Source organism: Rutilus rutilus (assembly GCF_951802725.1).
Source record: "Rutilus rutilus genome assembly, chromosome: 3".
NCBI lineage: Eukaryota > Metazoa > Chordata > Actinopteri > Cypriniformes > Leuciscidae > Rutilus > Rutilus rutilus.
Genome location: NC_140211.1, coordinates 60,058,777 through 60,084,018, shown reverse-complemented (window position 1 = coordinate 60,084,018; position 25,242 = coordinate 60,058,777). Strand labels below are relative to the sequence as shown.

The window sequence follows — 25,242 nt, the reverse complement described above, 5'->3', positions numbered from 1 at the left end:
ACGGATCAAATTGTGTGACCACTTCTGCATTCAGCCACAGAGGTAGAACAAAACAGGCTAAAATGACAAATGTGGATAGAGCCATAATTAATACAGGCTTCTGCATAGTCTGGATAGGGCACACAGAGACCTCTGGATTTTATAGCCAAATGCAACCTTGCTGTGACTGTGGTATGACAGGACTGATGGAGAGAGTTCAGTGCACCATAGTTGACTTTGGACCGCATACAGAACTGGGCACACACGGACACTAACTAGAACAGGCACAGCAAGGGAAAGATCTTGCTGTAAATCAATCACTGTCAGCAAACACACAGCGCGGTGAAGCAATCAGGAAGGCAGAATGCTTGGGAATATAGCCAGATCTGTAGAGTACAACTGTTTGCAGTCTTTACATTTTCAGTAGTACAAAAAGCAGCTTTCTCAGGATGCAGAATTAAAAGCAGATAGAAGTTAAAAGGTTAGTTACTACTGTCAAGATGAGACCGTTCCTATGGTTACAGGTGTTTCTTTGTGTATTGTTCAGTATCTGAAGATCATATGGTGGTGTCAGGAACCAATGATGACGGTTCTGATGGATATTTATCAGTATCCAAGGAGAGGATTATTTCTAAAACCACTGTTGGTTATTAAGAAAGGTTACAAACGAGAGAAAGCCATTCGGCCCATCTTGCTCGTTTGGTTGTTAGTAGCTTATTGATCCCAGAATCTCATCAAGCAGCTTCTTGAAGGATCACAGGGGGTCAGCTTCAACAACGTTACTGGGGAGTTGGTTACAGATCTCCACAATTCTCTGTGTAAAAAAGTGCCTCCTATTTTTTGTTCTGAATGCCCCTTTATATAACCTCCACTTGTGACCCCTGGTCCTTGTTTCTTTTTTCAGGTTGAAAAAGTCCCCTGGGTCAACATTATCAATACCTTTCAGAATTTTGAATGCTTGAATCAGATCGCTGTGCAGACTTATAGATAGATAGATTCAGATAAATAGATAAATAGATTCAGTTCTTTCAGCCTGTCTGCATACGACATGCCTTTTAAACCAGGAATAATTCTGGTCACTCTTCTTTGCACTCTTTCTAGAGCAGCAATATCCTTTTTGTAGCGTGGTGACTAGAACTGACCACAATATTCTAGATGAGGTCTTACCAGGGGCGATTCTAGGATTTTCATTTTAGGGGGGCTCAGCCCCCAATGAGGGTATGATGTAAAAAAAAAAAAAAAAGTTACTTTATGGTCTAATGCTCATTATTAGTTAATATTATTAACTAGTTTCATTCATTCATCCAGTAACATGCATATGGCACGGTTTTATTATCACTGAGGTACCGAATATGAATGTGAGGTATTTAGGGGGGTTCGGGGGCATGCTCCCCCGCTAAAATTTTGATTTCTCTGATCTACATATGTGCATTTTAAGATGCTTCAAAAATCAAAATTTTATCGGGGGAGCATGCCCCCGAACCCCCCTAAATACCTCACATTCGGGACCTCAGTGATTATAAAACCGTGCCATATGCATGTTACTGGATGAATGAAACTAGTTAATAATGAGCATTAGATAACAGTAAAATGTTAAGGTATGAATGGAACCCATTTAGGAAACCCATGAGCATTAATACATAGAGGCAGGAAGAAGTACTTTAGAACATCTTTTCATAAAATGACTGGACTAAACCCACATATTAAGCAGTATCTTTCACATTATTTAACTTATTTTCCCTGAAATCCAACATCCATGACACACTTTGAGTAATTTTTGCTTTGGTCTTTATTGTGATTGACAAAGCTATTAATAGAAAGACAAATGTATTAAGAAGGATTACTGTATCCTTTCAAATGGCTACACTGTTGTCCACATTGGTGGGGCTCAGATAGGTGTAGGGAAGCTCCAACTTCTTGTTCCGCTCCTCGATGAGATCTGACAACTCCCTCAGATCCTTTTGAAAATCTTCAATGAGCTTGCAAGGGACCTCTTCATCATACAGATTTTCTGGGAAATATCCCAGAGGGTACTACGGACAGGGTATCAAGATTGTAATCGTAAATAGCATGTTGATTAGAAACATGTTTATAACAATGTTTAACACACTGCGTATGACAGCACTAATACTCTGTAAGAGCCCACAGCAACAGTATGCTCACTGTTTGCTAATCTGCTTTGTAATGTAACAGTCAGGTAATGCAAACTAGAGGAATGAAAGCAGTGTAAGTAAGCCATTGTCATCTAGAGTAATATGATGGTATTCACAAGAACGCCATTCAGATTGTCCACTTTTTCACAACGAAATTGAATTGCAGTCTTTTGTGCCCTGATGGTGTAAAACTCACTTGGTCTGCAGAGTCGTTGCTCAGGAGTCTCAGGACAGCCATCCCATTCACCGTGGTGCTCACATCTGGTAGGGTCTCCAGGATCGTGTTCTCAGTGGTCTGGCCTTTCTCCTTGGGAGGGGGATTTCTGAGGGCAGTGGGGTAATTAGGCATCCAGCCGCCAAAGTCAAACTGGGGGGAAAGAATTTGTGAAAAATGTGATATATAAGCTAAATATTCATACAGAATAACAAGAGCACATAATTAGCATTACTCAGGCCATGGAAAGTGGACAAGTTTTTTCTTGTCATCATGGGCAACTTACTCTAGGGCAGTGGTTCTCAAACTTTTTTAGTCATGCCCCCCTTAAAGGAGCATTTCACCCGTGGGAACATTATCTTTATTGAAAGTGGGTCATGTACGTAGTCGAAATGTAACGTAAATTTCGAATTTGGTGCCTTCTTGACCAAGGAAAGACAGAAAGTAACTTTAGGGCACATTTGTATGAAAGACAACAACTCCCACAATGCACAGCTCCGCAAACCACTCCCACTAATCCAGTTCACAACACAAATGTCTGTGTCCTCGTCTGATTCAGAGATTTCATCCAGGAGAAATTGGCATCATTGAAATTCTTTGCAGTAGACGGACTCCATCTCTGGAGCCGCAGCAGCCACCTTCTGTTCCTCCATCAGCCTCAACTGCTCTTCGCTATATTGCGGCTCGTAAAGATAGCCACGAACAGCTGATTCGAGCATCAGACTTTTGAAATCCTCTTCTTCCATATCATATTGAGTACCTTCTGCCATTGTCGTAACTTCACATCTGGCTCCACAGCGCCTGTTAGTTTAGCTTCCAAACAAGATGGTGGATATTGCTTTTAGTTTCTACAACTAAAGTCTCACCCACTGATCTGTAATAGGTCTGTAGCGTGAGTGGGTCCCACCCCCTGGAAGAATGAGGAACGAGTGTTTGTAGTCTCAACCCCTCTACAAAGATATGGGACTTCCTGCTTAGAATGACATTATAGATGACAGAATCATTATAAGCAGGAACTGCAACATCGAAATCTGTATTTCTCCCGTCTCAGAGGAAAATGAGGGAATAATGCACGACCATTCAAAAATATGGCTGGGTTTCTAATGATACAAAGCTTAATGCAAATGGGTGAAGTATCCCTTTAAACACTTTAAAAAATCTGGTGACAAGTCAACAGTCTTAAAAATGATTCAGTGGATTTGGCGTTCGGTGCCGCTTTATAAAGGCCAACCGCTATTCCCACACTTCAATGGCTGTGTTCTGTTTTTCTGCTGATCTCCTTACAATCTGACAAGCAACAATCGTAAAGGATTATTATATGAACATGATCCTCACTGTAAGATCTCAGTTGATCAATCAATGACACGTTTGGTGATGTGAGCTGCATTACACGCGGGATTGAAATGGTGGCTACAAAGAAATCTCTAACGTTAATTTTAGTCATGGCTTGTCTTGAAAAACAAAGACAATTTGACGGTCGTCGTAGGAGAAGTCACACTGCAGGACTGAGATTCAAATCTTCTGACACTGCCAGAATTTCGTCGGAGGTAAAATGTGATCGCAACGGTCACTAATCATCTGTCTGTGAACATGTCAAACTAACAATCAAAGACTTCAGATTTTAGCCAAGGATCAGAGGAATCTTTTAGGATTTGCTAAATTTGTATCAGACGGCCAAATCGTGGCCAAAATCGCACAGTGTGCACTTGGCTTAACACACAGACCGCAAAACACTAGAACATAACTATATACATGAATCAAAACACAAACACGTGACACTGAATGTACAGCTGGAGGAATGTGTGGAGCAATTCGCTGGATTTGAGAAAAAAGTGTTTGAGATTAGGATCACGGACTGCAGCTTTAAAGGGGTGGTAAAACACCTTTTTTCGAAGGCTTGATTGTGTTTGTGGGGTGCACTGTAACATGTGTTCATGCTTCGTTTTTAAAAATTCGCATTATTTTTCACATATTTAACCATTATTCTACACTGCTCTGTCCCTCCTTCTAAAAACGGTCGGATGATTTCCGGGTTCTATGAAGCATAAAAGCTACATAAAAGCTATAATCAAAGAATAATTTACACTGATCACATAAACGACAACCGCAAACATTCCAAGTTCGCTGCACTGGTGATATTAAACAGAAGTTTTTATGTGTTTGTCAGATAAGTATGAATTAGCATTTAACAAACTGGTTTGTGGAGCCAAACAGCGTTGTCCTTCGTTTACGTCCTTGCTACAACGTACAATTAACAATACGAACTATTACAGCAAAACACATCAACTTACAGGTTGTGGCTCGTAAACAACAGCTTCTGTTTTTAAAGTTGGAACTGCTTGATCTTTCAGGACAAGCCGTTGTGTGAATCCTGCATTGAACTCGCGTAGATTGAGGAAGCTTTCCTCCAGAAAATGTGCAGCACAGAGAGCGACATTTGTATTAGAATTATGAGGGACCGAGTTAAAAATAAATTGTAACCGTCCTTAGGAAGACTTAAAGTGGACCTGCAATCTGGGTGAAAAAACAGCGTTTCGACGGCATAGCGGCAAAGACACTCTACTACCGCAACATAGGTAAACAATACATAAAATGGCCTCGCCCCCTTTATGTATTGTGTTCCCAGAGGAGGGGTTTATGTAAATGTTGGGGTTAATGATGTCACTAACCCTGGAGGAATGTCTTGTAGTCCCTACTGGCCGTTTGCTGTAGTCCTTAGAAATTGATTTCGTTAAAAGCAAATATCTCCCTTTGTATTGAACTTTGAGCGTTGTAACTTTGCAGATGTTGTTTATGCTCAAACAGCAACATTACATACTAGCTAAAGTTAAAAAAGTGAAATCACATTCAACCACCCCTTTAACCCCCTGAGGTCGGCGGTCTCGCCGACGATACCAGCTCGCTTTTTTTTTTTTCAGTGTAAAAGAAACTCATAAATACTCTGTTGACTTTGATTTTCCATATGAGTTTCATACAATCGATTCTGTTAAATGTGTATTATTTTTGTGTATACTCACAATAAAAACAAAGTGTTGTGCTTTTCGCCAAATTAAGAAAAATAAACATGATGCGAGTTCTGCCTCCTCTCTGTCAGTGAATTCCATTCTGAAACGCGTCCGAAAATGAACTGTAACTCAGCGAATACTTTTCACACAGACATGTGAGATATGTCTTTATGAAGCTTGAATTCTCTTCTTTTAAGTGAAGTAATTAATATAAAAAACAAATGTTTTCAACTCATGTAATCCGTTTGAAAGCAAGGAGAGGTACCGTTTTTTCCTTCTGCCTCATTATCTCTATAATGAACTGAGGCCGCCCCGCCCCCGGCGCTATTCACATGGTAAATAGTAATCTATGCTTCGCACCCACCCCACAATCAATGCCTTGAAAACACGAAGTTTCATCAGATCAGATTCACTGATAGTTCATCACGTTTAGAGAGGATGGCTCGTTTCTCCGGTAAAGACGCCCTTCAGATGATTCTGGACAGCGAGGAAGAACTCACCTTTTCCTCAGAGGAAGATTGTAACTCAGACGACGAACGGCAGCATTTTCAAGAGCGAATTGATCACGCAGAGTAAACACCGAGTTTTCACGTGAGTAAATACGTGTACTCAAGTGGTCTAGTGGTAGAACATTTGCTAAGTGTGTCAGAGATTCTGAGTTCAAATCCGCACTCATATAGGTTTTTTTTTTTTTTTTATCAAATCAGATTGTTTAGCAGTGGTTGTATATCAGGCAGAGACATGTTTGTGTGTATTTTGATTTGTAATTTCACTGGAACGAATAGAGAGTCTCCACAACGGATTGAAGCGCGCGTCCGAGTGAAGACTTCGCGAGCCTAAAACAAACACAGTATCCGCGTCTGACTGAGGCAATCCACGGCGCAAACCTGTGAACGCCCCCCATATCAGCTCGAGAAAACACAAGTTTATTCAGATCATTACTTGTTATACATTCAGATCATGTATGTAGATATGTATATGTTTATGAAGCTTGTATATTTAAGTTAGCTATAGGTGACACACCTGAATGAATGGCTCATTAAGTATGCAGGGATGTGAACTACTAAATATGCATGATCGTTTACGCCCCATCCGCATATTGCCTTTCCAAACTAAAAGTGTTTCACAAAACTTAAATCAATGTATCTTTTTATGTGAATGATTAGGCAGGATGATTTTCACATCATTTTGAAGAAAAAACTCTAGGCAACGACATCCATTAGTCAAAAGTCTTACTGACATATATTTAGTATGTGTTTTGTGACCTTATTTCAGGAACTTTCATTTTTAGTTTTTTCAATAACCATGCATAAACATTATTCTCTCAAAAATGAAAACATAATTTTTTTTTGCCATTGATATGTTTATAAGCAACTGAAAAAAGCACAAATGTCAGGGCATGTCAGAACATCTCAAGGACCCCAAAAACACCCCAGACCTCAGAGGGTTAATGGCTCTGTGTGATTGGAAGTGAACTGACTTGTACTAACTGACCTGTCCACTGTTTACAGAGGCATGTTGGGCTGATGCAGTGAAGATCACCATGGTAACAAACTTGATAAGCTCTTTCAATGTCTGAAAAGATGATGGTATACCTGGGAAGAAGAATGAAAGGCTGTTTCTGTGGGGAACTCAGTTTAGAATGTTTATACAAACACTCACACGTACACACGCACACACACACATGCACACACAAAAACTGAAATGGAGAGTGGAGCCATAAACCAAACTACTTTTGACTATTGACCTGGCAAATATGCAAATATGCCTATCTTATGCTGTGCAAATACTGAGCTGAACACAAAATAAAAAGAAAAGAAACCTTTGTTGGAGTAAATGTCCTAATAGCCTATGGCAACAATTCCATTGGAAATGCATACTCATTGGTCGTGCAACTTTATTTATTCCACCAGAAATCACACTTGCAGCATCTTCAACTGCAACAGCCTTGATAACGAACTGATAACAGACCTGAGGAATCTCTTCCCAGGAAGCCATTGGTGAATATCTCACTGATCCATTGGTGCAGCTCTGTGTCCTTCTGCACGTGTGCATCACTTTGATAGTAGTATGTCAAGAAAGCTGCAACAAACCTGTAAGCAACCACAGTCAGATGTTTTCCAGGTTTACAGCTTTACTTTTTTTGTAGATTTGCTTTGCATTTATTTCTTAAGCAGGAATTTATTCAAAGCGACTTACAACACAGTACATGTACAGCATGTGCTTACTGACTAAACCCATGAACCTGTATAATTGATACTATATTTGTTGAAATTTAAATCAAAGTGCACCAGGATGTATTAGTTCAGCCCTAAAAACTGGTATGTATGTAACACACACACACACACACACACACACACACACACACACACACACACACACAGAAATACAATCATAATGCCTTTAAATAAAACACTAGACTAAACTCCACTGGTAGTCATACTTGTTGATGATATTCCACAGTTTCATCCCGTCATCTCTGTAGTAGTAGTGGGGTACATTCTCCAGGCCTCTCTCAGAGATGTTATCCGGAAGACAGAGGACGCTGTAGGTCAGGGAGGCAGTAGCGCGCTTCAGCAACTTTTCCAATGACTCTCCACCTACTCCTGCATACTAAGAGTAGTATCATTAACGAAGAGAAGACATGACAAAGTTAGGTTAAAGGCCACTGTAAAAACTAAGTTCTGTCACAACAAATCCCATAATAATTTCCCCAAAATTTAAATAATTTTTTTTGTAAAAGAGTAGATTGTTAAAGAAGTCAGTCATCACAGAAAACATTAAAGATCCATTTTGTAATTTTTTTTAACAATCTCACAAGATATGTTTGCAGGTACTGTAACTGATGTGTGGCTGAGGGTGACCAGGACAGAGACTTGGGCTTGCCTCTCAGGAGGTTTGTTAATGGGAAGACGATGGAGCTGAAGTTCTTGATGAAGCATCGATAGAAATTGGAGAAACCGAGGAAGCGCTGGAGTTCTTTGATGGTTGTGGACCAGTTTCGAACAGCATCTACCTTCCCCTGTTTAAGATGATATAGTTGCTCACCAATGGTTGAATCTCCTTGTGGTCGACCAAAGACCTCTGCGAAGTGCCTTGTGAAACAATCCAGGGATTGAGTTACAGGTCCTGCTTGAGTCCAGAGAGTTTTGGCCGACTGTAAAGCTTGCCCCGACAGCAGGGATATAATAAAGGCAATCTTGGCTCGATCGGTGGTAAAACGCTGCGGTTGCATCTCTAGAGCCAGTGATCACTGTAAAAGGCCGAGCCATTTGTGGCTGTGTGCGCGTAGAGCGCGCGCTTGAGTCCGTCCACGATCTCCTGAAAAGGATCTGTAGAGCTCATGCTGCGTTAAATTGGGTCTGGTCTTCTGTAACGGATTTACTCAGATAGATGGAATATAATCAAGAAAGGGTTTATTGCAGTAGAGCGAAATCAGTGGAAATAGATGGGAGATGTCAATGGGGATAATCACTGAAGAGAATGGCTTGGAACTTTACTGCAACATGGACGATGCAGAGAAGATGAGGGAGTGGTGACTTCAGAGTGGGATGAGGAGCACACCCCTTGTGAGGACCCACGAAGAGGAGGCAGGTAGGTAGAGCACAGGAAAGCACACACAGGGCGAGGAGTAGTGAGACTTGAAACACAGGAATGTAGAATATGCAGAGAATAACGTTGCTGGAACGAGGAGTACGGGTGTCATGATCTCAGCCTGTGTTTATATCATGTGTGCAGACTTTTGTGTTATTTCCTGTCTTTTGCCATGTTTTGTAGTTCCCTTTCGTGGTCACTCCGAGTTACATCGGATGACGACGAATGGGGTTTCGCTTAGAAAGCCTCTCACATTAGAGTATACAAAACGAGCCAATGGCAAGAAAATGCCATGGGTCTGCGGAATTTGCATAGCGTAAGTCCGCCCCACGTCGTGGGTATATAAGGAAGTACGCTGGCAACATGCAGATATGTTTTTGCTTCGGAGCCAAGAGTTCTCTACACTCCTGCAAGCCATTCTGAATCATCTTCACTCTACGAGACAAGCGGCTCTTCAGTGTGTTGGTGTGACGGCACGTTCCAGCGAGATCGCATTGCCTGCTGCAGATCTGTGCACTGATCTGCCGACAGTGTGTGTGTTTCTCCCTGGGCGCTTCAGCACTCTGCTGAGCTTTTTCCTCTCTCTAAAAGAGCTGCACGCGGCACGTCTTTTTCAAGACGGCTCGCCCATGTATTTACTGGATGTGGGCGCGTTTTTACGCTGGATGTTTACTGGATGTTGGGCTTAATCACACTCGCCAGCGCTCGTGGATGAGTCATGTTTTCACTGCGGGAACATGACCATCGCGATGTTTATAGATCGAGACTCAATGATCTCTGTGTGAGAGTCCCCTCTGCCACACCCCAATCTATATCTTCCTCGAGAGGGGATACTTTGGCTGGTGGCCAGGGTGATCTGAAGGTTATGGTGTGGCATAATTCTGACGAGCTTTCCTCGGGCCACGCCCCCCTCCACATCGCAAAACCGTGGGGCTTCCGTGTGTGCCTGGTTCCTCTCGGGGACCCAGTGTTTTCATTCGGGGCTCCAGCAGATGGTGTCATGTCACTCACAGCATCACAAGGTGGGCTTGATTCCTCTGTAAATGAGGATTCGACTGCGTTGCCTCCCTCGGGAGTGTCAGCGTTAGTCGAGTCAGATCCAGAGCTGATGGCCATGCTTTCCCGGGCAGCTGAAAGCATCGGTTGGAGTGGCGCCCTCCCCCCGAGCGCTGTAGGCTTACGATTGGTTCCTGGGCGTGTGTTGCTCTACAGCACTCGCTCCCAGTGCCTTTCTCCCGGACGTGCATCAGGGGCGTCCAACTCGGGCGTCCTCCGCCTTCGCTGCACTCGATCGCGTGGTGATCATGGGCTGTATGTTCTCTGTCACTATCGTGGCACAGGCATGCAGTGCTGTGTGTCGCCTTCGAGGCAGTGCTGACTCGGGAGTTTTGTCAGACCAGGCCGCCGTGGAATGCTGGTCCTTCCCTGGCCAACACTGACAGAACGCGGAAACTAGACCACGCCCCCACGCACGGACGCTATGCCTCCCATGTTCGGGCCCGGTTGATCCCCCTCACAGACTACTGACACCTACGTGATCCTGGGCCAGGTGATGTCCACAGGTGTGGTCCAGGAATGGGCTCAGCCAGTTTGATGTGAGGGGGTCTGAGAATACATTTTCTCAGCTCCCCCATGTCCCAGGCTGGGCTCCTCAGTGGTGTGGTTGAGGACTGTACCCTACAGTCTTCGACACCCCCAGAAGCAGACTGAGGCCTTCTGCACCAACGGTCATCCGTCCGTGCGGTCTCCTTAGTCTGCTTCCCGCCGAGGCTGCCTCCCTGCAGCCCCTCCCCTCGAGCCTTCACTGGCCCCGAGCCGAAAGAGGGTTGCAGGAGGGTCGCACCGCCTGTCTCCACCCCTTAGCTGGCTAAATGCCTGGCTAGGCAGCACTCTTGATACAGGCGGCTTGCTCGGAGGTGTGGTTGAGGACTGCGCCCAACAGTCTTCGACCCTCCCCTGAAGCAGACTGAGGCCTTCTGCACCTTAGTCTGCTTCCCGCCGAGGCCGCCACCCTGCGGCTCCTCCCCTCGAGCCTTCACCGGCCCGAGTAGGAGGAGGATGCAGGAGGGCATCTGCACTGCCCGTCTCCGCCCCTTAGCTGGCCAAACGCCGGGCTAAGTAGCACTCTCGAGATGGGCAGCTTGGAGTTAGGGCTCAGTTCTTCTCAGGAGCTGGTAGCAGGGCCACTCCTTCCCCCGGTGGAGGGCCGGGGGATTGAATCTCTTGTTTCAAGAACTGATGCCCCTTCCTCCGAGCCTTAAGAGGCTGTGGATGACATTGCGCGCCGCTCACGAGCCTCGCCACACTCGTCTCCCTCTGTCGCCAGACCCCTGCCAGAGCATGCCCCCGTGGAACGCTGGTCCTTCCCTGGCCTCCTCTGGCAGGACGCGGCTAATGACCGTGCCCTCGCACCGGGCCGCTATGCCACCTACGCCTGGGCCAGTCATTCCGCCTAGCTGCACCACCGAGGGTACGTCTGTGGTTCGCATGACCCCGCTGGTACAGTTCTGGGAGTCTGGCTAGAGCTTCCCAGGCTGTCCTGCTGGGTCGCAAGAACCATCAGGCTCGGCTACACGATTCAGTTCACGCGGTCTCCTCCCCGCTTCAGGGGAGTCTGCTTCACTATGGTCGGTGGCAATGCCCCTGTCATGAGAGCGGAGGTCGCCACCCTACTGGCGAAGAGTGCGATCGAGACTGTCCCTCCAGCCGAAATGAAGTCCGGCTTCTACAGCCCCTACTTCATTGTAATGAAGAAATCCGGTGGGTTACGGCCAATCCTCGACCTGCGCGTCTTGAACCACTCCCTTCACAGGCTGCGGTTCAAGATGCTCACAGCCAAACGCATCCTCCAGTGTGTGCGGCCGCAGGATTGGTTTGCAGAGATTGACCTGAAGGACGCCTACTTCCATGTCTACATTTTACCTCGACACAAACCGTTTCTTCAGTTTGCTTTATGAGGAGCGGGCACACCAGTACGCGGTTCTCCCATTCGGGCTAGCCCTGTCTCCTCGCGTCTTCACGAAAGTCGTCGAGGCAGCCAGTCATCGAGAGAGGGTTCGCATCCTGAACTATCTCGATGACTGGCTGATCCTAGCTCACTCTCGAGATCGGGTTTACGAACACAGGGACCTAGTACTCCGGCACCTAGCTCGTCTGGGCCTTCGGGTCAACTGGGAGAAGAGCAAACTCTGCCCCGTGCAGAGGATCACTTTTCTCGGTATGGAGATCTACTCGGTCGCCATGTGCGCACAGCTTACAAGCGAGCGCGCGCAGTCACTGCTGACTTGTCTTTGCCAGTTCGAGGACAAGAGTGCGGTTCCACTGAAACTATTTCAGAGGCTCCTGGTGCATATGGCATCCGCAGCCGCAGTAACGCCGCTCGGATTGCTTAATATGAGACCGCTTCAGCTTTGGCTTCGCGATCGAGTCCCGAGGTGGGCATGGCAACATGGCATGCTTCAAGTCCCAGTGACTCAGGCCTGCCGTCAGACCTTCACCCCGTAGACGAACCTCAGTTTTCTACGGGCCGGAGCGCCCTTAGAACGAGTTTCCCGACATGCTGTTGTATCAACAAATGCCTCCACCACGGGCTGGGGCACCATGTGCAATGGACATGCTGCCGCTAGCTCCTGGACAGGACCCCAGCGCCTTTGGCATGTCAATTGCCTCGAGTTGCTGGCTGTATGTCTCGCCCTGCACCGCTTCCGTGCGTTGCTCAGGGGTCAGCTCTTACTAGTCCGATCAGACAATATCGCGACAGTAGCGTACATCAACCATCAAGGTGGTCTACGCTCCCGCCGTATGTCGCAACTCGGTCGCCACCTCCTCATATGGAGTCAGAAGCATCTGAGGTCGCTTCGAGCCATTTATATTCTGGGAGACCTGAACCTTGCGGCCGACGAGCTGTTTCGGCTTCGGCCTCTCCCTGGAGAATGGAGACTCCATCCCCAGATGGTTCAGTTGATTTGGGATCAGTTCGGGGACGCACAGGTAGATCTGTTTGCCTCCCATGACTCGTCCCACTGCGACCTGTTTTATTCCCTGACCGAGGGCACGCTTTGCACGGATGCACTGGCGCACAGCTGGCCGCGGGGCCTACGCAAGTATGTGTTTCCCCCAGTGAGCCTTCTTGTGCAGATCTTGCGCAAGATCAGGGAGGACGAGGATCAGGTCATTTTGGTTGCCTGAGATTGGCACAACCAGACCTGGTTCCCAGAACTAGTACTCCTCGTGACAGCACCTCCCTGGCCAATTCCCCTGAGGAAGGACCTGCTTTCACAGGGACAGGGCACCCTATCGCACCCTCGCCCTGATCTTTGGAAACTCCACGTGTGGCTCCTGGACGGGACGAGGCAGGTTGAGTACCCTACCACCAGCGGTGGTGGCTACCATCACTTCTGCTAGAGCATCATCCACGAGACATGCCTATGCGTTGAAGTGGAACCTCTTCGTCAACTGGTGTTCTTCTGAACATCAAGAACCCACGAAATGCCCGATCAGTGTCGTGCTTTCCTTCCTGCAAGAAGGGTTGGAGTGAAGGCTGTCTCCCTCCACCCTGAAAGTGTATGTTGCTGCCATTGCCGCACATCATAACGCAGTTGAAGTTAAGTCCGTTGGAAAGCACAACCTGATCATCAGGTTCCTGAGAGGAGCGAGGAGACTGAATCCTCCTAGTCCTCCTCTAGTACCCTCTTGGGACCTCTCAGTGGTTTTAACTGCCCTGCAGAGTGCTCCCTTTAAGCCTCTGCAATCAGTGGAGCTTAAGTTCATGTCAATGAAGACAGCGCTCCTGGTTGCATTGGCCTCCATCAAGAGGGTAGGGGACCTGCAGGCATTTTTGGTTGACGAAGCGTGCCTGGAATTCGGGCCGGAACTCAAGCCACCTTGCCACCCCGGGGTGGAAATATTCCACCTGCGGCTGGACACCCCAGTGTTACTCCATATGCAGCCCCTCCGGGTCATATGTGTATTCTTAAGTCCCCCACCCCTTCGGGCTGGACATGATTGCATATTTCCGCTGAGATATGCTTCCCAGTGTACCTTGGTATTCCTGTGTTAAGTAGGACTCCTTCGTCCGTGCTAGTCTCACGACAGGGAGCTCAGACTTGCGCAGGGCACTGGAAAATAGCCGAGGTGGCGTGATTAGACTCGGGACCCCATTCTTCGTCATCAGACGTAACTCGGAGTGACCACGAAAGAGAACGTCTCGGTTACGTATGTAACCCTCGTTCCCTGAGTAGGGAACGGAGACGTTACGTCTCCCTGCCACTTCCACTGTACCGCTGGAATGCCGGAGTTCAGTCTCGGCTCCTCAGCGAAGAAACATATCTGCATGTTGCCAGCGTACTTCCTTATATACCCACGACGTGGGGCGGACTTACGCTATGCAAATTCCACAGCCAGACCCATGGCATTTTCTTGCCATTGGCTCCTTTTGTATACTCGAAGGTGAGAGGCTTTCTAAGCGAAACCCCATTCGTCGTCATCCGACGAACAACGTAACATACGTAACCGAGACGTTTTTCATGCTGATTAGTCTCCAGGTGTGTCTTGTTAGTTCCCTTGGTTACCCTTGTATGTTCCCATGACAATCAACCACATCCTCTTGTTACCTTGTTAGCCTGTGTATAAATTGCCCTTGTGTTTCTCTTGTGGTTTGTCAGTCGTTGTTTGCTGTACCATGTTTCTGTCCTGAGTTTCTTTGTTTGTGCTGTATTACATGTTTGTATTGTTATTAAAGTAGTGCTTGCATGTGGGTTCTCTCTGCGGTTCGTCCCTGCCTCTCTGTTACAATGGGTAATCAGTCTTTACTGAAGTACGAGACCAGACAACTATGAGGCTTGAGGTGTGTGCTCAAGTATGTGCACGGTGATGAACTTGAGAGGTATCAGGTGTGTGTGATACTCCGGGGATGGTGCTCTCTGTGATTGGCTGGTGACAGAGCCTAGCGTGTCTGTTACAGGTACATAGGATAATGAACTGAATTCAAGAAAAAGTGTATTGGATTATAATTGAAGACCTTTACACCATGTCCTAACTACACGTGACGCCGCGACACGTGATAAAAGGTATCTTTTCCATGTTAATCAGAGTTTTTGTCCTAACCAGCCGCGACTGCGACACGCAACAATTCTATTTTATAAACAGTTTCTATTTTTCTGCGACGTCGTGCTGGAACAACAAACACAAAGTGTGGCAATGATAATCTCAGGTGCTGTTTTTGTGCTTTATTATTTATGTTAAAAGCATGCAATGTGACTTTGAAAATCATTTAGTGCTCCCAGCTTTGTAGCTGTAAAAGCAACAATGGATAATTCACCTCAGGTCTTGAAATTAAACAAATGGAAACAAGAACGTTCAAACTGTGAACAAACAAGTGTATTCTTTGACAAAGATTGTTTTAGTAACTCAGTAGCCTATGTATTTTTAATAAAGTTTAAATGGTGTAATATTTGTGAATTTGATTATGTAGCTACTTATCCACTTTCTTGCGATTGTCAAGATTACTCTCTAGTCCTGTGCACTTGCCGCGAGACTCCGCCCACACGCATTTCTGATTGGCTGTGGATTTTGATTGATTGACGCATCTCCCAGTCGCGTCGCGTCTAGTGTGGACAGACAAATTATTTGTCGCTGGAATCTTATTGCATCGCATCTGGTTAGGACATGGTGTTAGTGCCTCTGCAACCATGACATATGCATACCATTGTAATGGACCCATCCTTGGATATCAGCTGATTCCGGGCCATGATGTTGATCTGGAGCGTGTACCGGATATGAGGAAAGAGGAGCTACAGAAGGAAAAGTAAGTAAGAGAAGATTTGTATTCCCTGCCTTCACATTCTTCGAAGATAAAATATATGAATGAAGAATGAATTTTAATTTCTTGTCTGTGAGTGTGTGCATTTTTGCACCTGCGTGTGTGTACCTGTATACCATTCCAGTTATTTTTACATGAATTATAGAATGATTAAATTTTTTAAAGGTGCCATGTGTAATGTCTGGCAAAAAATCAAGTCATACTCCACATTCCATACCAGATGGGGGCAGTATACCTCTAGAAAGTGAATTGGTCTACTCTAGAGTAACAAACGAGAAACGGCATAGTCTCTATGCTCCGCCCCTACCTTCACAACGACCCTAGAGCCATAGCCGAAGCCGAAGCCGAGCCAATTCCTAATAGAGGACGTTTTGACTCCAGAGGAACGTGGGTTGATGTCAAGTGATTTTTAAATAGACATCTTCAAGCTACTCCCCTTCACCTTTACTAGTTAATATGTTCATATTCGTTTGGTTCATATTACATTTTTATTGTTAGTTTGAATGAAATTAATTTGACAGACAGCATTCGCTGATGTTGACCAAGCTAGCACCAACGTAACCAGAGCTGCCAACTCTCACGCATTCACCGTGAGACACACGCAATTGACACTTTAGTTGTAGTTTAGTTAAAAATGATTAAGTATTCTTAGCTGCACATTTACAAGTGAAACTAGGGACAACATCTATTTAGAGTGTTACGTATGCTGCCCGCCTGATGCTAATTTAGCAGCATATATCAAGTTTGATTTTCATTAGCAATACCTCTTCTAGCTAAGTTATCATTAGTCACCAAAAAACATTCGGGGCCCTATCTTGCACCCAGCGCAATTGACTTTGTACACCGACGCATGTTTCATTCCTATTTTGCACCCGCGCAAAGCGCGCTTTTCCCTCCACAGAAGCACGTCGCTAAACTAGGAAATGAACTTGCGCTCTCTGGGCGGTTCAGCGCAAAAAAGGAGGCGTGTTTTGGCGCAAACGTTCCCTGGTGCTATTTTACTGTTCCATAAAACAATTGCGCCACTGGCCAGAAAAAACCTAGTCTAAAGTCAGTGGCGCGTTGCGCGTTGTTCATTATGCTATTTTAAGGGCGCATGCTTGACCATAATGTATAGGGCCCTATTTTAACGATCTGAAACGCAAGTGTCAAAGCGCAAAGCGCAAGTAACTTTGTGGGCGGGTCTCGGCGCTGTTGCTATTTTCCCGGCGGGATAAATGACTCTTGCGCCGGGCGCAAATCTAAAAGGGGTTGGTCTGAAGTAGCTTCATTATTCATAGGTGTGGTTTGGGCGTAACGTGAAATAAACCAATCAGAGCATCATCTCACATTCCCTTTAAGAGCAGACGCACTTTTTCCTTGGCGTATTGCTATTATAACGGCGGATTTGCCAGGCGCGCGTCAAGAGCGGTTCACAGCCGAGGAGACCAACGCTCTCGTCACGGCCGTAAAAGAGAGAGAAGTGACATTGGGGATGGGAGAAACACACCCAAATTAGCTTCGGCTAAACAGGCATATAATAATGTGGGTAAATGTGTAAGCTAGATGTATGCTTTTATAATAAATTATTATATTTATAATAAATTATCTATCTATCTATCTATCTATCTATCTATCTATCTATCTATCTATCTATCTATCGTTTGTAATAATATGATTTGCAAAAATGAAAACTGCTGCTTCTGTGTAGATTAGAGAATCACAGTGTATGAGCGTTGTGCACTCTATACATTATGGTCAAGCATGCGCCCTTAAAATAGCATAATGAACAACGCGCAACGCGCCACTGACTTTAGACTAGGTTTTTTCTGGCCAGTGGCGCAATTGTTTTATGGAACAGTAAAATAGCACCAGGGAACGTTTGCGCCAAAACACGCCTCCTTTTTTGCGCTGAACCGCCCAGAGAGCGCAAGTTCATTCCCTAGTTTAGCGACGTGCTTCTGTGGAGGGAAAAGCGCGCTTTGCGCGGGTGCAAAATAGGAATGAAACATGCGTCGGTGTACAAAGTCAATTGCGCTGGGTGCAAGATAGGGCCCAGAGAGTGCACAAACGCTCATACACTGTGATTCTCTAATCTACACAGAAGCAGCAGTTTTCATTTTTGCAAATCATATTATTACAAACGATAGATAGATAGATAGATAGATAGATAGATAGATAGATAGATAGATAGATAGATAGATAGATAATTTATTATAAATATAATAATTTATTATAAATATAATAATTTATTATAAAAGCATACATCTAGCTTACACATTTACCCACATTATTATATGCCTGTTTAGCCGAAGCTAATTTGGGTGTGTTTCTCCCATCCCCAATGTCAATTCTCTCTCTTTTACGGCCGTGAAGAGAGCGTTGCTCTCCTCGGCTGTGAACCGCTCTTGACGCGCGCCTGGCAAATCCGCCGTTATAATAGCAATACGCCAAGGAAAAAGTGCGTCTGCTCTTAAAGGGAATGTGAGATGATGCTCTGATTGGTTTATTTCACGTTACGCCCAAACCACACCTATGAATAATGAAGCTACTTCAGACCAACCCCTTTTAGATTTGCGCCCGGCGCAAGAGTCATTTATCCCGCCGGGAAAATAGCAACAGCGCCAAGACCCGCCCACAAAGTTACTTGCGCTTTGCGCTTTGACACTTGCGTTTCAGATCGTTAAAATAGGGCCCTCGGTCTCATTACACCTTGCAATGTTTTCCGTTACGTTTCGTGCGTCCATTTGGGGTTCATTATCATCGAAGACATTTCAAGCTTCTTAGGTAATGTTACATTTTAACAGGTGAAAACCGGATCGGATCTGTGGGTAGAGCTAACTATCAAACGCTAACAGCTACGGTTAGCCATCGCTAACATTAGCACGTTTATCGAACAGCCTTCGATACATTTCTATGTTATAAATTCCCCAAAAAACTACACAAACATATAAAACAAACTTCTAGTGAAGTACTAACAGCATCTTACTTACCAATCCAAAAGAAATGTTGCAAGTTCGGAGTCGAACCTCATTTCTTTCATGTCCATCAGTTGTCTCCAGCAATGGAAAGCAGTGCCAATATTTACTCGGGTTCGGCTCCTTTTCTTATCTGATTTTATTTGTGATTCCGAGCACGATATTTTCCCTGCAGCGGGTGGTGGTTGTGGTGGTGCTAAGGGTCTCTTGCCAAGGGCTTCAGCCATTCTTCCGCTCTCTTTCCTGAACTGAAATGTCGTAGTGGGCTGTACTTTCCACACGATTGACATCAAGTTCAAGTACGCCCAAAAGCCGTGCGAGTTATTCGTGTATTGCAGTTTGGCTGGTGGTTATGTTGCCCGCATACCGCCTCCCATGGCCGAAACTGGTATTATGACACCTGTCGGGCCGTGGCTAGTAATTTAGCATGCTAATTCAGGTTGATATCTCTGCAGCACTATAACTTGACATTTTTTTAATGACATAATCGCCCTTATTTCTTCTCATTCTTTTGATGCGTGTAGCTAATTTTTGGGATATTTTTACCTAATTTTTACACATGGCACCTTTAAGAGAATTGTTACAGGGAGGTGAATGGGTTTGAGTAAGACATTAGTGACCCTTCATGAACTTAATGTTCTGTGTAGTCTGTGTTCATAGGCTATAGATGAGTCAGTCCTGCTCTCCAAAAGGCAAAAATTGAAGGGCAGGCTTTTTCACTAAGCAACATCTCTGAGGTAAAATAGACAGCTGTGACCACAGATTACAGCTGAAAAACTCTCCTGCCGTCAAATAGTATAGAAGTAACAAACATTCTCTCTCTCTCTCTCTCTCTCTCTCTCTCTCTCTCTGTGAGTGTATGAATGTATGAGTTTTGAAACGTCAAAAATTAAAGATTTTTGAACCTCTCTCTCTCTCTCTCTCTCTCTCTCTCTCTGAGGATTGTGGGTAGCGGCGAGAGTGTTTGCATCAGAGCACGTTGTTTTTTCGGCGTTCCCTGTTTTTTTTCTTTTTCATTTCTCCTTAATTGTAAACTGTTTTTAAGTAAAATTGTCAGATTAACTTCGGAGCGCTGACTATGGTCAGCGCAAATTTGCGCGCAGGTATGGAGCTAGGCAGTGATTTTTCACGTTTGACCCTCGACCATGGTTGCAAGTGTACGCCGGATGATTCCATGTCAATTGAGGACGTACAGATTGGTGGTTTAAATAGTAAATCTGCCTCAAGGATGAACAGAGCACTCGTTATGTTTCTTAAATAAGTTTCAATGGTCGATGAACTGTTAGAGAAAGGACTTGTTGTGAATGATACATTTTTACCGGTACTGCCTTTGTCAAATCCTTCTTAGAAACTTGTGCTTTCAAACTTACCTCCGTTCATAAAAGAAGGAACTTTGAAAGAAATTCTTGAACGGTACGGAAAATGAACTGCTCCGATTAAGATGATTCCGTTGGGCCTTAAAAATCCAAACTTTAAGCATGTCATGTCTTTCTCACGTTTTACGTATATGATACCCAATTCGCAAAATGAGCCGCTTAATCTGGTGCTAAAAATAGCAGTAGAGGGTAAAGATTATACAATCTTTATCACTTTAGATAATATGCGGTGTTTTTTGTGTGGTGAACATGGACACCAGAAGCAGACATGTCCCAAACAACAGAGGGTTAACATTTTGGCAGGTTCACAAACTAGCAAATTATAGACCCATTTCAAATCTTCCTTTTATGTCTAAAATACTAGAAAAAGTTGTGTCCGCTCAACTAGGCTCTTTCTTATAAGAAAATGACATCTATGAAAAGTTTCAGTCTGGTTTCAGGCCGCACCATAGCACTGAAACTGCGCTCGTTAAAATCACAAATGATTTACTCTTAGCTTCTGACCAAGGCTGTATCTCAATACTAGTTTTACTTGATCTAAGTGCAGCGTTCGATACTATAGATCACACAATACTCTTAGATCGACTACAAAATTATACTGGTGTTCAAGGACAAGCATTAAGCTGGTTCAGATCATACCTATCTGACCGACACCATTTTGTCTATTTAAATGGAGAAAAATCGATCATAACTCCAGTAAACTATGGAGTGCCGCAGGGATCTGTGTTAGGCCCTCTATTATTCTCAGTATATATGATGCCACTTGGAAATATTATAAGGAAACATGGAATTAGTTTCCATTGTTATGCTGATGACACTCAAATATATATTTCATCACGGCCGGATGAAAACGCTAAATTATCCAAATTGACAGAGTGTGTTAAAGATATAAAAGATTGGATGACGCGCAATTTTCTTTTATTAAATCCAGACAAGACAGAGGTACTACTTATTGGTTCAAAAAACCACCCACAAAACCTCTCACAATACAACTTTAACATAGTAGGATGTCCTGTTACTTTATCCTCTACAGTAAAAGACCTGGGTGTTATACTCGACTGCAACTTGTCTTTTGAAAATCATATTTTATATGTTACAAGAACAGCCTTTTTCCACCTTAGAAACATTGCTAAGCTACGTAATATGCTATCAGTTTCTGATGCAGAAAAGTTAGTTCATGCGTTCATGACCTCGAGACTAGATTACTGTAATGCTTTATTAGCTGGTTGTCCTGCATCCTCAATAAACAAGCTACAGTTAGTCCAGAATGCCGCCGCTAGAGTTCTTACTAGATCAAGAAAATATGATCATATAACACCGATTTTAACATCGCTACATTGGTTACCTATAAAGTCCTGTATTAATTACAAGGTATTGCTACTGACTTATAAAGCCCTAAACGGCTCTTCTATCGCCCTACAATCCATCGCGCTCTTTAAGATCACTAAATTCAAGGCTTTTGGTCATACCTAGGATATCCAGATCCACTAAAGGAGGGAGGGCGTTTTCATATTTAGCTCCAAAACTCTGGAATAGTCTTCCTGATACTATTCGTTGCTCAGACTCGCTCTCCCAGTTTAAAACTAAATTAAAGACGCATCTCTTCAGTCAGGCATTCATATAATATTTTTAATCTTACAGTTAAATCCGATCTCTAGTTCATAAACGCCAGAGGAGAACTGGCCCCCTGACTGAGCCTGGGTTCTCCCAAGGTTTTTTTCTCTCCATTGGGTGACGTGATGGAGTTCTAGGTCACCGTCAGGTCACTTGATGGAGTTTTTTCGGTTCCTTGCCACTGTTGCCTTTGGCTTGCTCAGTTGGGGATATTTTAGGAATATTAATTTATTTTTATCAATCAATAAATTCCACTAGAAACAAACCTTGTTGTATTATTTTAATTTAATACTGTGAAGCTGCTTTGATACAATTTGTATTGTGAAAAGCGCTATACAAATATACTTGACTTGACTTGACTTGACAAACAACTCCCAAAACAAATGTTCAGGAGAATAATGCGCCCGTTAAAGAAAATAATGCGGCCGTTCAGGAAAATAATGCGGGCGTTAAAGAAAATAAGATTAGTGCTTTCCTTGATGAAACTAAAGGTGTACGGAATCCACAATTTGATTTGTTTTTTTTCCAGATTTAAGAAGATTTTTAGCGTCTTGTAGAGTTGTGATGATAAATGCAACAGTTGAGGAGTTTAGTAGACAAAAACGGTATCGTCTTAAAAAAATAATTACCAAAGTAAAGAAGATGATCTTCATCAAGATACGAAAAAAAAAGTAGCCGTTAAGAGTTTGGAAAAAGACAGTGTTGTGAGATATCACCTGCTGCATTAAGATATTATGACATCCTTAAATACCGGATCTTTAAATGTAAATGGATGTCGTAATAAAGTAAAGAGTTTCAAATTTTTGGCTTTTAAAAAGTCAAGTGTGACATTCTTGCAAGAAACACACACAGATGTATTTAACCAGGCAGAATGGCTAAGTGAATGGAAGGGACAGGCTTTTCTTAGCCATGGGTCCAGTGTAAGTGCTGGAGTAGCTGTTCTCATATCGGAAAGTGTTCAGGGTAACTTATTCCTGGAAGAATGCAGCGAGTGGATATTATTTTGCAAGGTCTGTCTTTTTCCTTTATTAATGTATATGCTCCTAATGTTGGGTACGAACGAGTTTTATTCTTTAAGAAATTACGGACGCAATGATTAATATTCCTCGTGATAACTTGATTTTTGTGGCTGGAGATTTTAATTGTACTCTTGATCATATAGTTGATAGGAATCATGACGAACCGCATCCTAATTCCGCTGAAGCTCTTAAGAAAGTAGTAACTTTTTATTCCCTTGTAGATGTGTGGAGAGAATCTTTCCCCAAAAGTAGGCAGTAAACATGGTTGAAAGTGAATTCCAATACAATATCGGGCGCTAGATTAGATCGAATATATGTTCAGAAATCTCGAGGAGGAAACATTTTTGATCGTAAATTGTTCCTACTCCAATTTCTGACCATTTCTATGTCTCTGTTATAGTTACAACATCGAGTAATACCTTCAAATCTTATTGGCATTTTAATAACACTCTGTTGCGAGATTGCACCTTTGTACATCTATTTGATTTCTTTTGGAGAGCTTGGAGAGAGAAGGACAGAGTTTAAATCCCTAAGTCAGTGGTGGGACATTGGGAACATCCATATTCAGTCTTTTTGCCAACAGTATGTAAAAAATAATACAAAAGAAATTCAGAAGAAAATCTAACAGTTGGAACAAGAAATAATGAGATTGAATAGCTCCATAAGTGAAAGCAGTGGAACAAGTGTGGATTTGCTTGAACAATTTAATTTTCTCCTGAAAAATTTGCATGAAGAAAGAGATCGAGGAACAATAGTTCAAAAAAGATTTACTCAGCTTAACAACATGGACTCTTCAACGTCATTCTTTTTTGCTTTGGAGAAAAAGGTTCGAGAAAAGAAGTTAATTAGTCATCTTAAATTATCTGTTGTAAGAGAGACAACAGATAAGAGAGAAATTACTTCACAAGTTTTGTCCTTTTATGAAGAACTGTATAGTGTTGAACCTTGTGATTCTGAAGCAACAGATTATTTTCTTACTGGAACTCCAAAATTGAATGAAGATGAGAAGACGCAATTAGAAAAGCCACTTTCACTTGAAGAGTTGAGCGAGGCTGCTAAACAGCAGTCTGTGGGACGATCTCCAGGATTGGATGGACCAGATCTGCACTCTGTGTTTCTTGAATGTGAAAAATCAAGAGTTCTTCCTCTCAGTTGCAGAAGAGCAATAATTACGTTATTGCCAAAGAAAGGAGATTTAGGACTTTTAAAGGACTGGCGCCCTATCTCCCTTTTAGGGATAGATTATAAAATACTTTCAAAGGCATTAACAAACCGCTTGAAAAATTTTATGGCTTCGATCATTTATAAAGACCAGTCTTATTGTATTCCAAGACGTTCTATTTTTGATAACCTTTTTCTTGTGCGAGATTTGTTGCATTTTACTGAGATTTATGGACTTGATGTGGGCCTTTTATCACTTGACCTTGGCGTAAGACAAGGATGCAGCCTCTCGGGACTCTTGTATTCAATATCCGTCAAACCTTTATTGAGAGTTCTTAGAGAAAAGCTACAAGGTATTTCAGTCCTCAATCCTAATATATCAGAAACTACTGTAGTAAGGCTTATTGCCTATGCTGATGACGTTACAGTCATAATAAGATCTCAAGAAGACATTTTTCAATTGAGCAAGTGTCTGGACTGGTTTCAGAAAGCATCTTCAGCGAAGGTAAATTGGAATAAAACGGAAGCATTACTTTGTGGTCAGTGGCAGGAAGAAGTTCCACCTCATCTTCCACAACAGTGCCACTGGAACACAGAGGGATTGAAGATCCTTGGAATCTTTTTTGGCACTCAGCAGTATATGACAAGGAATTGGGATGGAGTGGTTGCGAAGATATTGGGACGATTGAAGAGATGGAATTGGATTCGGCCACAGTTATCAAGTAGAGGCAGAGTTTTAGTGATAAACAACTTAGCTGCTTCAATGTTGTGGCATCGACTGACTGGTTTAGACCCTCCAGCTGGACTTTTACAGCTACTCCAGAAACACTTTGTGAACTTTTTCTGGGGAGGTCATCATTGGGTTCATCCAGGCATACTGCATTTACCTGTGGTTGAGGATGGTCAATGTCTCATTGATCTAACCGCTAAATGGAAAGCTATGAGACTAAAATCAGCTCAAAAACTGCTGTATAACACTGATCTGCAACCATGGATTATGTATGGTTTAGCAGTATTACGAGCAGTTAGTAAAATGGGACTTGATAGACAATTATTCCTTATTTCTAACAATGCAATCGAAGGTTTGGGTATAAATGGATTCTATCAGTCTGTATTAAGAGCATGGAGTATATTTAAGATGTAAAGAGAGAATTATTTTGGTCTTGAAGAACCACTTTTTCATAATTCATGGCTATGTCATCCGTATCCAACTTGCCAAGTATTGAAATTAACACTTGTATTTCATCTGGTGTTTTAACCCTTGTGTTATGTTGCGGGTCAATTTGACCCGTTTTGATTTTCTAGTTGTTGGAAATACTGGTTAACCTATGTTTTTTTTCTTGATATTTT

The 25,242-nt window shown here is 43.5% G+C and overlaps 1 protein-coding gene across 2 annotated transcripts in view; it reads right to left on the bottom strand.

Moving 5' to 3' along the window:
• Nucleotides 1-1,750: 1,750 nt before the first annotated feature.
• LOC311287182 (hydroperoxide isomerase ALOXE3-like) overlaps nucleotides 1,751-25,242 on the bottom strand; it is a 36,630-nt gene continuing 13,138 nt past the window's right edge. For both annotated transcript variants that reach the window (XM_084403852.1, XM_084403853.1), the window contains exons 11-16: nucleotides 15,650-15,736; nucleotides 7,795-7,964; nucleotides 7,323-7,444; nucleotides 6,846-6,946; nucleotides 2,329-2,499; nucleotides 1,751-2,012 (exon numbers count right to left, since the gene is read on the bottom strand). In XM_084403852.1, coding sequence (XP_084259978.1) covers nucleotides 1,833-2,012; nucleotides 2,329-2,499; nucleotides 6,846-6,946; nucleotides 7,323-7,444; nucleotides 7,795-7,964; nucleotides 15,650-15,736 — 831 coding nt within the window. In that variant the 3' untranslated portion in view covers nucleotides 1,751-1,832. The remainder of the gene's footprint in view (nucleotides 2,013-2,328; nucleotides 2,500-6,845; nucleotides 6,947-7,322; nucleotides 7,445-7,794; nucleotides 7,965-15,649; nucleotides 15,737-25,242) is intronic.